Source organism: Gymnodraco acuticeps, unplaced genomic scaffold (assembly GCF_902827175.1).
Source record: "Gymnodraco acuticeps unplaced genomic scaffold, fGymAcu1.1, whole genome shotgun sequence".
Classification (NCBI taxonomy): Eukaryota; Metazoa; Chordata; class Actinopteri; order Perciformes; family Bathydraconidae; genus Gymnodraco; species Gymnodraco acuticeps.
The window spans coordinates 1,969,641-1,985,973 of record NW_022992250.1 but is presented as its reverse complement, the minus strand read 5'-3'; the positions used below and the strand labels follow the sequence as shown (position 1 = coordinate 1,985,973).

Below are 16,333 nucleotides of genomic sequence, written 5' to 3'. Positions count from 1 at the left end.
ATACAAAGGAGAGGCTACTGAATAATTAAAATAGTAGGCAGGAGAACAGCAGATGTGTTAATGCAAACAGCTGGACACATTTAATTCATTTGCAACACATTGTTTTATTGTGCAGAAAAGTAAAAACATATTTCATCTGACTATTCCTTGATAAAGACTATGGGTACGATGTTGCTTGTACATACATCAGGGTGAATCACCTGACCCCCCTCCCCCCATTTAAAAGACATATTGGAGATTGTGATGGTACAATGGAGGTCAAAACTGCATCAGACATTTGGGTATTTCTGGTCTGTAGGTATAAAATCACAGGAAAGTCAGGTGAAGCACCGAGGAAACTGAGGGAATAATTATGCATAATAAAAACAAAACCATACAGTAAACTTAGGTATTTCAAGGGAACATTATTAAAAATATAGACTCAAACACGGTGAGATGGCAGGGGATTGTTGAGAGACGGAAACTCCTTCCATGAGCCTTTGATTCTTCTCTACAACACTTTGTAACGGCCTTTGCTCGTCGGCTGGTAAGAATTTTGCTGGAAAGAAGAAAAAAAACAAGAAACAAACATCTTTTATAGATATTTAATAAATTACAACATGCCCCGTTTTATTTTTCAAGCTCCAAAAATCTGATGTTATTGATTCCTGTAAGAAGAAAAGGATACTTACTAATCTGATGAGCTCTTCCTTGATCAACCGCGTGATCTCTGTTTTGGCTTTCTGCACGGCCATTTCATTTGCACCTATAAAACAAACGCTTCTTTATTAAACAGTAAATAAAGATGTATTATACACAATAAAACAGGAGTGAATACAGAGCCCAGACGTAGCTCAATGGATGCTTAGAGAAAGATTAGGAACGTCATAATGAAAGTAATGTTCTTAAAGAACGCATTGAACACTTGAAACTGATTTCCCTGACACATACTTTCAATAGCCAGGTAGATCTTGCGTTCTCCCTCCTTGGGCTCTTTGCCTGGAGGGAAATATGTTCCTCTGATGGTGATGGCGGCCTCCGAGTATTCACCGATCCTCTGCAGAGCTTCCTTAGACGTCACCTTCCACCTGGCCGTCTGCGGTAGATCAGAACGAGAAACATTTAAAAAGATTTTTAGCTAGATTCTGTCCTTATTTGCAACAGCTTCCATTAAAGTAGAAAACAGAATACACATTTCTCAGAATTAAAAATACAATTTCGAATTTGGACATGATTGCTACCAAAACAAGTCTTAACATCAAAAAAGGCCCTGAAATAAAACAAATTGGCCACCTGTTTTTATGTTGAGCAATGTGGTCCATCACAAAACACAACATTTTCTGACAAAGTTGACACAGTTTGGATTTGTCCTCAAGTGAGAGGACATATTTGACTGGTAACGTTGTGGTATAAAGTGAGCATTGCTAAACTGGGAAAAGAAGATTGAATCACACATCCCAATGAAGCAGAGGATTTTTTTTCACTCCTAAATAAATAATACTCTCTCCAAAGCCTTTACATGTATTTAAAAATGGTAAACATTTAATGCCATTCTGAAAAATGTAAGATTTGAAACATGTTTAAAAAAATGCCTGTGACAATAAAAGATACATATTTGATGAAGTCATGTGACTTTCAAAGAAAACTGCTTCCAGAGTTTATATTTTCTTATCCGCTGCTTCTAGGCACCGACAAGACGAGGTTTACTGTGACCAAGGGAAACTACAGCCATCTAAACTTCCTGAACCTCATCCCGTAGTACAGTTCAAACCTACTGTGGCATGTGAGAAATAAAAAAGATCCAGGATAAGCTAGGCATCTGCTGAATGCGTTTTGTGCTGCCTACCTGAGGGAAGTCATTGATCTCCAGCTCCTCTTCGTATCTCTTGACGGTCTCGGCCTGTTCAGCCGCCTGCCGCTCCTCCTCCAGCTTCTCCACGGGGGTGTAGTTCAGCTTGGCATTGATCTTCTCCGCCAGCTGCTCTGCGATGGTCTTTGCCGACACCGAGGGCGTCATGATGGTGCCCCCCCGCAGGATGGCGTTGGTGGCCTGCTGCATCACGTCCTGTACAAGGAGAGAAAAGCAGTTTGGCTTTATAGGGTACATAATTCATATTGGCATAACATATAAAACTTAAAGAACAGAGAATACAGAAAGAAACATAAATATTAGATGGAGAGTTTTCAGTTGAAGAGGAATAGACATAAACCTTAGGGCTCTTTCAATTAAGAGTATGGCTACCACAACCAGAGAGCAGTGACCACAGTATACAAATAATCTTTGTAATATATGGGGATAAGAAATATAATTACAGTGCAGTTGTAGTTTAGTAATACACACATTTATAATGCCAAACAAGTGTTTGTAATCTCACACTTCCATGTTAAAAATAAAAGTTGACATCTTCTTATTACAGCAGGACTTTTCAAATGTAATTGTTTTTTTATATTGGAAATTGTGCGACTTTAACATTTTACTGCAATATATATATATATATATGAATTCTTTGATGATTCACATTTTTGGCTCATGTCCATCAGTGAGCATTTTTTGCTATTCAGAAAATTTGAAATGTTGGTGTCCGTCTTACAAAAGGCCAACAATGCGACTGAAACACAACTGCATTTAAAATCACCAAGTATAATAGGTGAGGATTGACAGAACATTTAGAGACAGAAAATCCTCTCCATGTCTCCTCTGGCATTCGACGTACCTGAGCCTCGGCGCCCAGGTTCTTCTGAGCATTGATCTTCAGCGCCAGCCTCTTGGCCATCTCCAGTTTTTGGATGTTTCCAGCAGACGTCGGGCCGAGGCCTGGCAGCCCCCCGGAGGCGGACGATGTGGAGGACGTTGATCCTGCAGAGCCGGAGGTCGCCCCGGGAGCCGACAGGTCCTTCACCCGCTTCTTGGAGTTGAACATGCTCTCGATCTGCTCTTCAATCTGAGGAGGGGAAAAAGCAGAGGAGATACATTGAGATAGTTGGAACGATTCAATTAATAATCCATAGGATTTTGTAATTTGTACTTGCTGGGTGGCACGCTTGATATGGCAAAAATGTTATTTTAGATGATGCAGAGAAACAGTTTAGTGCTGCATTTTTTGCAATGAGCATGTTGCCAGTTTTACAAACATTTAAAGTCATGTATTTAACAATGAAATGTAAACACTACTCACATCCAGGGCTCCATCCTCGTCATCAGAGTCCTGCAGTCCGAGAGCAGCTTTCTGAAGCTTCTTTCTCTCATTAGCTAAGGCGTGTTCTGTTTCATCAAACTTGAAGCCTTTCCCTGAGAAGCCGCTGCTGCTCTTAATGGTCTTACCCTCCTGGAAGGAAGAAGGGGGGAGAGGGGAATAAGGAAATAATGAAGATTTCATTTTGACAGACTAATAGAGACACCACACTCTTAAACTTTGAGATCCCCCTTTCTCTCATCTTACCGCTTTCTGTTGGTCTCTGAAGGAGGACCAAAGCTGCTCCAGTTCAGGCGGGACAGGAGAGCCGGACAGCTCCAAGGCTTTGATGATATCCCCCGCATAGCGAACCTGGTCATCTGTGATGAAGGTGTAGGCGAAGCCCTTGAGGAAAGAACAAGATTTAGAGACGAGAAAAGATATAAACTTCCATAGGATTGAAGCTATTAAATATGCACCTGCAAATCATGCAAACATATTCCTTAGTAACGGACCTTGTTGCCTGCGCGGCCTGTACGTCCGGCCCTGTGGACGTAGTCCTCGTAGTGGTTGGGACAGTTGTAGTTGACCACCAGGATCAGCTGCTTGACGTCCAGGCCTCGCGCAGCCACAGAGGTGGCCACCATCAGACGACATGCTCCGTTCTTAAAGTCGCTGATGACGCTGTCTCTGTCGTACTGGTCAATTCCTAACAAGACAGCAGGAAATTCATCAATAAAAGACAAAAACTAGACTTCAGTTATGGTAAGGCAGGAATCAGACCACTCCCTTTGCAGCTGTAGGAAGGTTTTAGACTCAATACAAGAACAAAGTGGCCATATTAAGCTGGCAGCAGACTATACTTAATAATGTATGTAGTGTACATACTTTTCACAGGCAAGGCAAGTTTATTTATATAGCACCTTCCAACACAAGGCAATTCAAAGTGCTTTACAAAGATGAAAGACATTAAGAAAATGGCATTTAAAAACAGTCATTAAAAAGCAAAGATAATAAAATAAACATTAAAAGAAAAAAGCCATGAATAAAAGTTACAGTGCAGTTTAAGATATGAATAGTTCAATTAAAAGCAGCAGCAAAAAGAAAAGTCTTCAGCACAGAGTACTTAATTGAGTGCTCTTGTAGTTGTAAATACATTTACATTTGTGTAGAGTTAACACATATCTGGGATTCTGGACTACTAAAAGACAACACTCAAACACACCCAAATTGTAAACACATCCAAATATCACAAAGTTGTAACGAGTGGCCCCCTTACCTCCGTGCAGTGACATGCAGGGGTACGAGGCTTTCATCAGGTCTTTCAGCAGAGAGTCTGCATGCTCCTGTTTGTCAACAAAGATGATGACCGAGCCCTTCTCCTGGTAGTGACCCAGAATCTCAAGAAGCTTCAGGAACTTCTTGTCCTCCTCAATCACCAGCTACAGAAACACAAAAGGAAAAAAGAGAGAAAGATGAGGACTGATTCGGATTGAGTGGCCACTATGAACTCAAACAAAGGGGCAATCTAACTTAAACCAATGTGAAATCATGAAGTTTGTTAAAAGACCTGAAGAAATAAATACATTTGGCATTTAAATAAATCATTTTTTAAATGAGAGAAAGATGATTTACCACGTGTTGTTCCACATCAGAGCAGACCACACTGCGGCCCCCCACCTGGACCTCCAGGGGTTTGATCAGGATCCTACGGGCCAGCGCCTCCATAGCTCTGGGGAAGGTGGCGGAGAACATGACCGTCTGACGGTCTGGACGCACGTTGTCTATAATACGCATCACCTGGTAGAGGAACCAGAATACACCTGAAGGTTAGAGAAAGCCGTCTACTCGTTCCTGAGCTCATTGTTTTCTATGTTTCACTGCTTTACTGGGAAGCACAACATCCAAAGTAACAAATGACAGTCAATGTTGTTATAGTTTTATCATCCAAAATATTTGTCTCCTTTTTTCCCTTCTTTAACTTTGTAATTTGTGCTTGTTTGAGAATGTGGGCAATTATACATCCAGGTGATACTAGGTATGGGACAATATGAAAATATAATGTCACAATTGTTCTGGCCAAAAATAAGGATTCACAATATGCTCCTGAAAATGATCCAAAATATGCATAAAACTGGCATTACATTATAACATACTGGAATAACTTTGAGTTTTGCAAAGGGAACAATTATTTAATTGAGTAAAAGATAGGCCACTTATTTTGTTGAATGCACATCCTTTTAGTGAGAAAAAAAAACCTAAATGAAAAGGTAATCATAAATCATAAGAGATACATTTAAAAAAAATAGCCAAGATATGAAAGACTGTACTTCCTTACATTATATCCTTATATTATTTTTATCTTAAAATAAGGCTGGGGTTTTATTTTCTCGAGCATTATAGTAATCTGAAAAGCTTTTCAAGTCACATTTGATGATATTCATGATTAACAAGAAACAAAATCCTGTCCGTGCTAACTTTCAGGCGCTGTGGACCGGGCATAGAAAGAAAACCGTATATACGAACAATACATCTTGGAAAGACCCCACCTGTGGCTCAAAGCCCATGTCAAACATCCTGTCTGCTTCATCCAACACCACATATGTAGATCTGCGCAGGTTGGTGACTCGACCTACACACCGAAGGAGATGAGCACAAGGAAAACAGTTAGCTTCAAGAAAAGCCAGTCCTCATTCTCACTCTAGCTTTCAAACAGATTAAACATATCTACAAAACAGAGAAACGTTTTCGTTGTAAGACTACTTGGCAAAGAAAACAAGGCACATGATATAACAACTTGAGCGTATTCTTCTGTGGACTAGTTTAAAATGGCCAGGGTTGGATTTGATTTATATTTGTACATGTTTTTTTATAGTTTTTCTCTGGGCTTGCGTACCATCTCAGGGACATGAGGGACCTGTAAAAGTCAGAAAACAGCCTCAAGATACAAAACAAGAGATGGAGGCCCAAGCAATATCTGACCAATCGCCTTTTCACCTACAAGGGAAACATATTACAGATTACCTCGCATGTGTGGAAACAACAAAAACCTTTTCATAATAAAAGGCTCAGAAAATATTTAGAAATGCACGATTAAAAAGTTAAAGTTTTACAATAACTGCTTTCTTAACACATTTCCAATATTTCTTTATATTTGTATGCAAAGCCCTACTGCTGCACAGGGCTCCACAGTGTTATTCATTGGCTAATAAGCTCCATGAGCTCAAATAAAAACATTAAAAAACCTAATGGTGTACTTGCCTTCAACTTATTTTACATTATCATAATAGCAGTGGCTCAAAACTCTTTAAAAATGGAATTAATATTGTTTATTACCATTATTAGTAGTAGTTACTTTGACAGGCATTTTTTAATTCACAGTATAAGAACCAAAAGAACAACTCTGTAGAACCCTGCTTGAGCATCAAGGCGACTCCTAATATAACACCAGTACTAGGGCTGTCAATTTAACAGTTTTGCTCTTTCTTTGGATAAATTAATAGGAATGATTGGATCAAAAACCATTGCGAATGAATGCACATTTTTATGAATTAAGTTGATATACGGATGGTATTGTAAACCGCTGCCCTTCAGCAGGAGCAGTCTTTGTGGCTCTGGTTTTTGGCCAAAAGATAATAATTAAAATAGTGAATTAACCAATGCAATACTCTGAAATCACGCAGCGCAACATGTTGGATCGTAAATAGTAGGCACTGTCAAATTGTTTTAAATAACCTGTTATGGCCACACAATAGTTTACCCGCTGCTAAAAGTCTTCCCCTCAAGCAACTACGGATTTATGCGATTAATAGTTATACATTTGATTCACAAATGGATCTATTGACAGCCCTAATAAATACACATCCTGATAAACCAACGTACAATACACTTATCAAACATTTTGATGGTCTCTGGTTTGGAGTTGAGGAACCACGGAGACAGCGCCAAGTCCACCTACCTGTTCTTGCCCTGATCTTCAGGAAACACATCACTGTCTGGTAGATATGACTGATCCCAAGGGTGGTCAAATAATGTCAACAGTTTAGTAAGTGGTACTGACTTGGGCAATTATGTACTTTATCAATTGTTACATTTAATTGCATGCAAGGTAATTAACAAAAGGCTCACACGGCTTTATAAATGCTTATTTGCAGTGACATCCTACAAGAATAAAGAAGGGAGGGTCGAGGGGGAATGAACTCACCGCTGTTGGCCCCCAACATGTCAATCATTCTTCCCGGTGTGCACACGATGATCTCCGCTCCTCTCTTCAGCTCAGCAATCTGGAAACCGACAACAAATTAAAGTATTAGTGTAACGTTCAAAATAACAAAATCACACTCTAATAACTAACTTACAAAGTTATCCAGTCACTGGCGTTTAAGATCATCTAAAGCAGTGCTTCTCAAAGTGTGGTCCGCGGACCACTGGTGGTCCGTGAGTATATTGGTAACATTTCACATTTGAAATAAATAAAAGTTTTCCGCACTCTCGTGGGGATATCTCCACAATGGAGTGAGCTTAAGTTTCATTTTCAATTGCATGATATAGCCCAGCGCAACACCTTCATCACACATGTTGCTACTTGTTTGTACCATTTTCAGGCAATTTCTAATCTGTTCTAGAAAAACGATGTGTTTTTGGATATTTTTGGAATTAGGTGGTCCGCGAGTGTTTTTTTATTGGTTAAGTGGTCCTTGGTATGAAAAGTTTGAGAAACACTGATCTAAAGATACTAGTAGAAGGAAGCGAACAAAATAGTTTTAATGCTGATTTGCAGCAATAAAAAGAAAGAAGGAATATGGAGGAGAACATGTTTGGGAATATGGGGGAAGCTAAGGAGTAACTGTTCTGCAGAGTGTTGAAAGGAAATGGAGAAATAAGTCTCCTTTAACCCATATACTATGCTCTCATTGGCTCTCGGTTGTTACGGTCATCATTGCCCGTCGAAACAAATTTCAGAATACAGGATTTGGACTTGCAGACCAATCACCATACCTGCTCCAAAAACTGTTTTGTAAATGTATGCATAAAGACATTTCATTTCATCTGCATTGCACCCTGACAATGACATAGTGTATGATCGTGCAGCATTTAGCTTGACTTTACTGTTTTGATAGATTGACTTGAGTCTACTGTAAGCTGATTAAAGCCTGTGGGGAAGTAACATTAACAGGAAACATTAGCGTGGGTGTTTACCTGTTCACTGATGCCTGTGCCTCCATAAACACACACCACCCGGAGTCCCAGCTGTTTGGAGAACTTCTTGCACTCCTTGGCGATCTGAAGAGCCAACTCTCTGGTCGGAGTCATGATGACAGCTGAGGGGGAAATAAATAAACAAACGGGATAAGAAGATGTTTTGGCAATAACCTGGCAATACCATACACTTCACGAGACAAGGGTTAACATCTCAATACATTGAAACTATGTATGCATGCAATACTATATGTTGCCATCTTTATGAAAGCATAACGGCCAGTTGCTTATTATTCCAAAGTGGAAATGGGTAGGGATGGGTATCGTTAAGGTTTTAACGGTACTACTACTTTTATCGATACCGTACCGGACCGATACCGCTTATCGGTCCGGTCTTTTAACGGTACTCTTATCGGTTCCTTTGGAGAAAAAAATGAGGTAAACTAACTGTATGTTGTAAGTCAGGGACTAAGCTAAAATCCAGCATATTTACACTTGAAGCATTATTTGTCTAAAATGTTCATTAAAGGTGGGGGAGGTGATTTTGGAGAAACCAGCTTGAGTGCGCTAGAATTTGAAAATACACAGCCGGAACAAATCTGCCACTTCCTTACAGAGACCCTCCTCCAACACACATGAACGTGCACATGACCAATGAGGGCACGAGATAAGTTTGTGCACAGATGGGAGGCTGACAGGCAGGTAGGCCATCCAGTTACTCCGGCTAAAATGATTGGTCGTGCTTTTTACAGTACTACGGCTTCCACAGATGACATTTTGTTATGGATTTTTTGTCAAAGCACTTCAGATATTCATTGCTATCAGGATGTTAAGAGCATTCCATGGAATATAACAAAAAGTGTATCTCGAGCCGGTTTCTCAAACTTACCTACCCCACCTTTAATGTGCATTGTCCCTATTCAAATAAACGATTAAATGAAAATAAACAAATTGTGAACAAAATTAACATTGCTTTTTATTTAAATGAAATAAACAATATTTCACATCAAAAGAAACTACAACGTTTTAACTAATCGTATTAAATAATGTGATGACAGACTGTAAACAGAATAGCTGAAACTTTAACAAACTAAATAACTCAGTTTCCTCTAATCATTAACCCATGTTTGTATAATTGAGTTAACTCCGTGTGTTGCTGCTAGCATACATAACACCTGATGTGGAAACGTTATTTGTGGATGGGGCTACAGAGCTACTAGAAAGACGGTCGAACCCGGTGCATTCCTCCGTCTGCATGCGGTGCACTTTTGCTAAATGTTTAGACAAATTGCTCGTGTTACCGCCCTTACATGCTAAACTCTTATTGCACTTTAGGCAACGAGCGAGACGGGTAAAGTTTAACCACACCACGGAGCGCTTAGTTCTCTCCGCCATCTCCTGTGTGTGTGTGTGTGTGTGTGTGTGTGTGTGTGTGTATGTGTTGCTGCATGTGTGTAAACTGCCCCGCCCCCTCGCAAGCAGGCGGGAGAGAGAGAGATCTCTCGTCTGGATTGGAGAGATCGAAAATACAAAAAAATAACACATTTTGCAGTCTTTTTGCAGTCTAGAAACAGAGTTGGCGACACTAAAACTGCAATATAATGTTTGTGTAGCAATAATACACATGACATTTTTACATGTCTCAAGTACCGATAAAAAGACCGATAACGTCGGAGCTTAACGGTACCACGGTCTTTAATAATTCAGCCCCGGGGCCCGTTTAATACCGGGGCTCGGTACCCATCCCTAGAAATGGGTCCTCATTTAGTCTTCATTGCCCTATATTCAAAGCAACAGTCTGACATCAGAGCTCATTTTTATTTGTAAGAAATATAAAAAAGGAATGGGCATGCTAGGTTGATGCCTAAAGCAAGTATACAACGATCTAGTCCTTACCTATTGGTCCCTCAGACTCCTCCAGGGGCCTCTGGTCCATGATGTGTCGGAACATGGGCAGCAGGAAGGCGATGGTTTTCCCGCTGCCGGTCTTAGCGATGCCAATGAGGTCGCGGCCCGTCATGATGGCAGGGATGGCCTGGGCCTGGATGGGAGTGGGCTTATCGTAGCCCTGTCTGTGTACATTTGTGAGGAAATGCATGAATATGAAGTGTGAGTTTCTGGTCAGGCAAAAAAAAAAGTCAGATTGGCTGATCTGAGCTGTAAACTGGACAGACTTAATTCAATAGGATAGGTTATATTTGTATGGGAGCTGCTCTCTGCACACAAACCTAAATCACAGCTTGGACCATTTCCACACATGCGGACTGCCTAATTACATTTTTATGAAACAGATTATTTTCTTTATTACTTATTTTGCCAAAGAAAAAGTTGCCTAGTCCATCACACCATAGGTCCACAGTGTCAGACTCACTTCTTCATAGAACCGAGGATCTTCATTGACACTCCACACTGCACCCAGGTCTTGATAGGTTTGGGACAGCCCTTCCCTTTAAAAGTAATGCCTTCCAGTTCCAACCTGTACAAGTGCACGTCTGTGTTGATTCAAAAACAAAGCAGCCAAATAGAAAGGTTAGACGGGGAGTGAAGGGTGGCACAACATGCGTGTGTGATGTTGCAGATTCTTTTCAAATGAAAGGAGCTGGCACTGGTTTCAAAAGCCACCAAATGTTGCCATGACATATTGAGGAATGAATTACAATATAATATATCTGAATATAGTTATTTATTATCCCCTGATGGTCTGATTAAGCATTGAAGAGTCATACCTAGCCCCATCATCAATTACAATCTGCATGATAAACTGGGGGACCTATTCTTGTAAATCGTGACATTAGAATCATGTGTAGACTACAAAAACTGCATCTGATGAACACATGTGCAGTCTATTCATTTAAATCATGAGGGTACAGTGGTCGTGTTTATGTGATATTTACCAAATTAAAAACAAGAGGAACTTGTGTTTACAAACCTTCTGGAGTCATCCTGGCGAGCTCAGGAACCTCCACATAGAAGTTTTTGCGGTATGGCTCGTACTCAATCTTCCCGTGATCGACAGGCTCTAGAACCTTCCTCGTTTTGGTCTGGAAGCCCGTCAGCGCCGTCTGCAGATCCACCTCCTCCTCCTCTGACGAGTACTGTCAATCACAACGGTAACATTTTGGAAAGTTAGCATTGTGTTCCATCGGAGGACACGTTACGGAATTGTCAAACTTTTCACCTGATGATTCTAAATCAGGAACTGTCAACATGTTTTTGTCTTTATGCAATGTAGAACCCAGTGAGTTGTGTTGCTTTGGGGAAATAAGAGCTCTTTTAGCTGATAAAGGAAAAGCCCTTAGTATTGAAGAAATGCATTTAAAAGTGTTTCCAGCTTCCCAAACCATCGTGAACGAGTGTTACTAAAATAAACCAAAACAACTTACTTCCATAGCATCCTGGTCGTTCTCCATCAGCTCACCCTTCTTCTTGTGAGTGTTGGGTCCCTTCTTGGTTTTAACAACCGTCATCACTTTGGTTACTGACATTGTTCCTCCTTTCTGTTGACAGAGGAAAGAAACATGCAGGTCATTTGGCAAATCAAAGTAAAGGCAAATGAACAAAGATGTCCAACACTGGTAGACAGATTGACAACGGGCAGGAGGTGGTCATCCATCTTGCTGCAGGTCCTTCAGGTCTCTTATCAAAGTCAATACATAATGTGAAGCACGATAAGCTGCAACTACAAATTGTTCTTTAACATTAAAATACTTTCTACAACATTAAACATTGGAAAACTTGTCTCCAGGCTAAAGTGATGCATATCTTCCCCTTAAAACTCACCTTATCATTTCCTTTCATGGATCCCATGTTGAACTTCTTCACTTCCTGTTTCACCGCCTCCATGTAGGCGTCCAGAGTGTCCACGTCGTCCTCCTCCTCCTCCTCCTGCTCCATAGGGGTCTCCTGCTCCGCCTCACCCTCCTCTTTTTTCTCCTCCTTTATCATCTCCTTCTCTTTGTCCTCCCCCTTCTCTTCCCCTTCTTCCTCATCGTCCCCCTCCATTGGAGCCGACATATCCTCGTCATCATCTGAAATGAAATGGAAATGGCTAAATGGAAATGAAGTGCTGAAGCTCAAGTGCTACTGGTCAAGTCTGTAAGATTATAAATAAATATATATCCTTTTGTAAACGTATTCCAATTGATTTCTTAATAACTCTTGTGCAGTCATTCTTAATGGTGTTTGCTCACCTTCGTCATCCTCCAAGCTCCACTTCTTGCCCTGCTTCATCTCCTCCAGTTCTTTCTTGATCTCCCCGATGTTCTCTATGGCCTTCTTCCTCTGCTCTTCCCTCCACTTCTCCACACGCTCCTTCCTCTTCCTCATCTCCTCCTCAAGCTTGTTCTGGTCAAAGTCTTGCTGCATGGAGACACAAAGAAAGTTCAGGAACATTGCCCCATCTACAAGGTAGTGACCTTTAAGATGTTAACGAAATGTATGAAACTTACATCCTCAATCTTCTCATCCTCTTTCTCCTCTTTTATCTTTTTCTTGTCAGACAAAGGATCAATGTTGTCTTTCTCCTTGCTCCTTGGCCTGTAGGGAAGATATCACAGCGTGCTTTTGGTTACCAGAGCTGTCAGTTATGTCTTGAGATGTTTTGTTTTATAAAAAGGAAGTCTTACTTTTCATCAGGCCTCCTGCTCTTGCTTCCAGATCGGGACCTCCGGGCCCGGGTCCTGCTGCCCGACCTCCTCCTGTCTCTGCTCCTGGACCTCCTCCTCTCTCTGCTCCTGGAGCGCCTGCACAGCAATGACAAACATATGAGATAAAAACACACAATGTTCTCACTTGCTCCGTCATATTATCTGAAATGAATCACTGAAACCATGTCATTTCTTTTAGAGCTTATGCAAACAAATAAGACCATAAACTGTAATTGTGGTTCTGATTTACAGATCGTAACCCAACACAGGTCTTTATGGTTTTAACTGCATAGAGCCCAAGCAACTTAAATGAAACCTTGTGATGGAGACCATGGTATCATTGAGGTACGACAAGCTCCCACTATACGCTAATTACTTCTTGTAATGAAGGGCTCGTTGAATATTGTTCATTATAAAGTGGTCATATTTATAGTGACCCATGCTTGCAATGACCACATTAGAATATATTTACTAACCCGATCTCCAATATGTATAAGTTCATTCAAATGATCAACGTTTACCTTGTTATGATATCTAAATTTGAACAATTACGTATATCATTTTTTATTGTGTTATCCTCGTGTGATTCTGAACCGTCCCGTTTCTCACTCTCACTCCGTTGCTGCTTTAAACGTATCTTATCATGCTGTCCGTTGCAACTTGATGTCCTTTTTACATATAACCGTGTAAAAAACGCATTTAAATTCTGCACAAACCCTGCAGCATGGATTAGGTTTCGAGGAGACGTGCATTTCATGTTTTCTGAAACAATATTCCCACAATGCAATGAGCCCTTAACGTATGTGTACACGTACCTGGCAATAAACTCAATATATGATTCTGATTTTCAACACTGGCATTTTCCACACACCCACACGGAGGACACACACACACACACACACACCTGGGTCGTTTTCTGTCTCTGGACCGGGACCTCCGGCGGTCTCGGCTCCGGGACCTCTCCCTCCTGTTCCGGTCCCGGTCGTCCTTCTTGGAGCGTTTGTCCGGGGAGCGACTCTTTGATCGGCTGCCTGACCGGCCCCGAGACGTAGAGCGCTTCCTGTAGTGTCTGAGGAGCAGACAAACATAAACTCACTTTAACTGGCAACCACTTGTTCGTTTCTCCTCTTTACTTTGGTGTCACATTTGACCCGTCTGTTTTAACTGCCTTTACATTAACACAAAACCCATTAATCATCACCAAATGTTATTGAGCCCCCTTTTAAGCTGTAAACAATGTCTCAGACTATTGTTCACATGAATAACTGCAATGAATGCACAAGGAATTCCTACTTATTACAAAAAGAATAGCAAATATTAAACAAATTACAAGGAATTGGTTAAGAGAACAACTTAACTTACAATGGAAGAATCTAGTCAATTAAATGTATGGAATGGAAAAAATAACAATGAGAATTAGAAACCAAGTTAATATCTTTGATGAAAGATGGGAAAAATGTTATAGAACACAAAACATTTATAATGACCAGGTGGTAAGAAGTACAAGTACGTATGAGTATTAATGTTGCATCCATTATGTGTAAGCTATGCCTTACAAGTTATTATAAATATGTGTATTTGTTTTCTTTTCCTGATCTGTAGATTGTTATGTGGTTACTTTATGTATCTATTTAACAACGAATGCCTTGTAATAAAATAATGTATTAAAATGCAAATAAATTAAAAAAGTCATACTGAAAGAAAGAATAATATATAAAGAATAGACACTTAAACAATGTATTCCAAATATAACATGTCGATTTGAGAGTGTACTATCTGATAAACCTAATCTAGGGTTACCCATTCATTTCCTATGGGGGTCATTTTTGACCTGGAACATCATATGTGTTACAAAGTTGTGTAAACTACTCAAAATACAATGAAAGTCATTTTATATGTTCAAATTCAGTAATGTTATATGTTCAAATGCCTACTGGGGAGGATATCATAGGGCCTTGAGTCAATGCAATGTAAAACACAATATATCATTGATGAAAGTAGTACATCGATCAGCTTTGACCCGAACATCACAGAAGGGTTAAGAAAACACATATTAATTCATATCCCACCAGTATATGAGAGGAACTGTCGGGTGGGCTGAATTCACATTATGTGTTTTAGCTAGCATGCTAATCAACAATACAACGTTTTTAACGGCCACAGGAGTTAGTCACCATGGAGATTCTAACACCAAATTAACCTGATATTTCTCACATACCTCGACTCACGTCCCATCGCTCTTTCAAGAGGTTATATCTTGTAAAAAAGTGAAATTACTCCACAGACTTGGTGCCGTGGACGGTTGTTTGTGTCTTTTGAAGCACCACGTTAGTAAACTGCGACAGCGCTAACTTCAGAAACTCCTGCTGTGAGCCGCGTGGTGCGCCCCCGCGTGGAGGGAGGTCAGAACTACAACACTGCCACAAAGCAACAGTGTCCCAAATATTTTCTTTTTAACTAACATTTCTAGAAAAGACATATAAACAAAGACCTCTTTTAATATGCTCTTTTAGAAAAGGGCAATACTGGAAGTATTTGTTGTATTCAAGTATTTTATAGCCTACATCACTAGTGTTTTACAAACTGTTTACATATCATTTGTATTTATTTATTTAAGAAGGGACAATGCATATTAATCAACATGAGCACTTTCGTCCATCATATAAATGTGCCAGATTTAGCCATAGAGGCTAGTTTTCATCTGCAGTCCCTGGCAGGTTGATGGCATTAAAAGAAAACATACAAGAGCACATACGCACAGAAAAACACATGAGCACAATGGCAGCACATAAGCACAGGCAAAGGCACCTCTTGCATTTAATTAAAGGTATACAACAATGTAGAAAATGTTACTCAAAGGTCGATTCGAGTAAAGGTATACAAGTATTGGCATCAAAATGCACTTAATTTCAAAAAGTAAAATAAACATTTAGAATTGATTGAGTTACATATTTTGTCAACGACAATGTCATTTTTGTGCATCGACAAAGAACTTGAAAGTATACATCATTCTTAACAGTTATATTTTATCTTTATGAAACATCAGATTGAAGAGTTCTTTTTTTCTCTGCTACATTTACTAGAAAAAAAGTGAACATTAAAAATACATTTTTACGTTATACATTTCAACATTAACTCGGAAATTACTCTAACCTTATGATTGGGTTTAAGTTTTTATCATTTGGTCTCTTCCTAATGTAACATCACATTTATTTTTTGCATTTCAAGGATTCAAAGTCAATAATATTTACATAACCAAATATTGCAAGTCACACATTTGCATTTATGGGCTTTACACTCTGGTGTAAAATAGGTCATGTGAAATCATGATACCCT

The 16,333-nt window shown here is 39.9% G+C and overlaps 1 protein-coding gene across 1 annotated transcript; it reads right to left on the bottom strand.

The window, feature by feature from the left end:
* Positions 1 to 84: 84 nt before the first annotated feature.
* ddx46 (DEAD (Asp-Glu-Ala-Asp) box polypeptide 46) lies at positions 85 to 15,394 on the bottom strand. The gene is made up of 23 exons (XM_034206713.1): positions 15,216 to 15,394; positions 13,902 to 14,066; positions 12,977 to 13,093; positions 12,800 to 12,887; positions 12,542 to 12,710; positions 12,132 to 12,379; positions 11,735 to 11,848; positions 11,281 to 11,446; positions 10,723 to 10,843; positions 10,248 to 10,423; positions 8,352 to 8,473; positions 7,357 to 7,435; positions 5,702 to 5,784; positions 4,788 to 4,952; positions 4,432 to 4,594; positions 3,668 to 3,861; positions 3,420 to 3,557; positions 3,156 to 3,305; positions 2,694 to 2,921; positions 1,826 to 2,044; positions 931 to 1,075; positions 672 to 745; positions 85 to 538 (listed from the first exon to the last, which is right to left on the bottom strand). Exons 1-23 carry the CDS (start codon positions 15,230 to 15,232, stop codon positions 491 to 493), a joined length of 3,189 nt encoding a protein of 1,062 aa, XP_034062604.1. The 5' UTR covers positions 15,233 to 15,394; the 3' UTR covers positions 85 to 490.
* Between the last annotated feature and the right edge of the window lie 939 nt (positions 15,395 to 16,333).

What these genes read in the sequence shown, in the direction of transcription:
- ddx46 (XM_034206713.1), bottom strand. An exon ending in AGCAGGAGGCCTGATGAAAA is followed by an intron (nt 12,888 to 12,976) that starts GTAAGACTTCCT and finishes TCTTCCCTACAG; the next exon opens with GCCAAGGAGCAAGGAGAAAG. An exon ending in CGCCAGGATGACTCCAGAAG is followed by an intron (nt 10,844 to 11,280) that starts GTTTGTAAACAC and finishes GAATCAACACAG; the next exon opens with ACGTGCACTTGTACAGGTTG.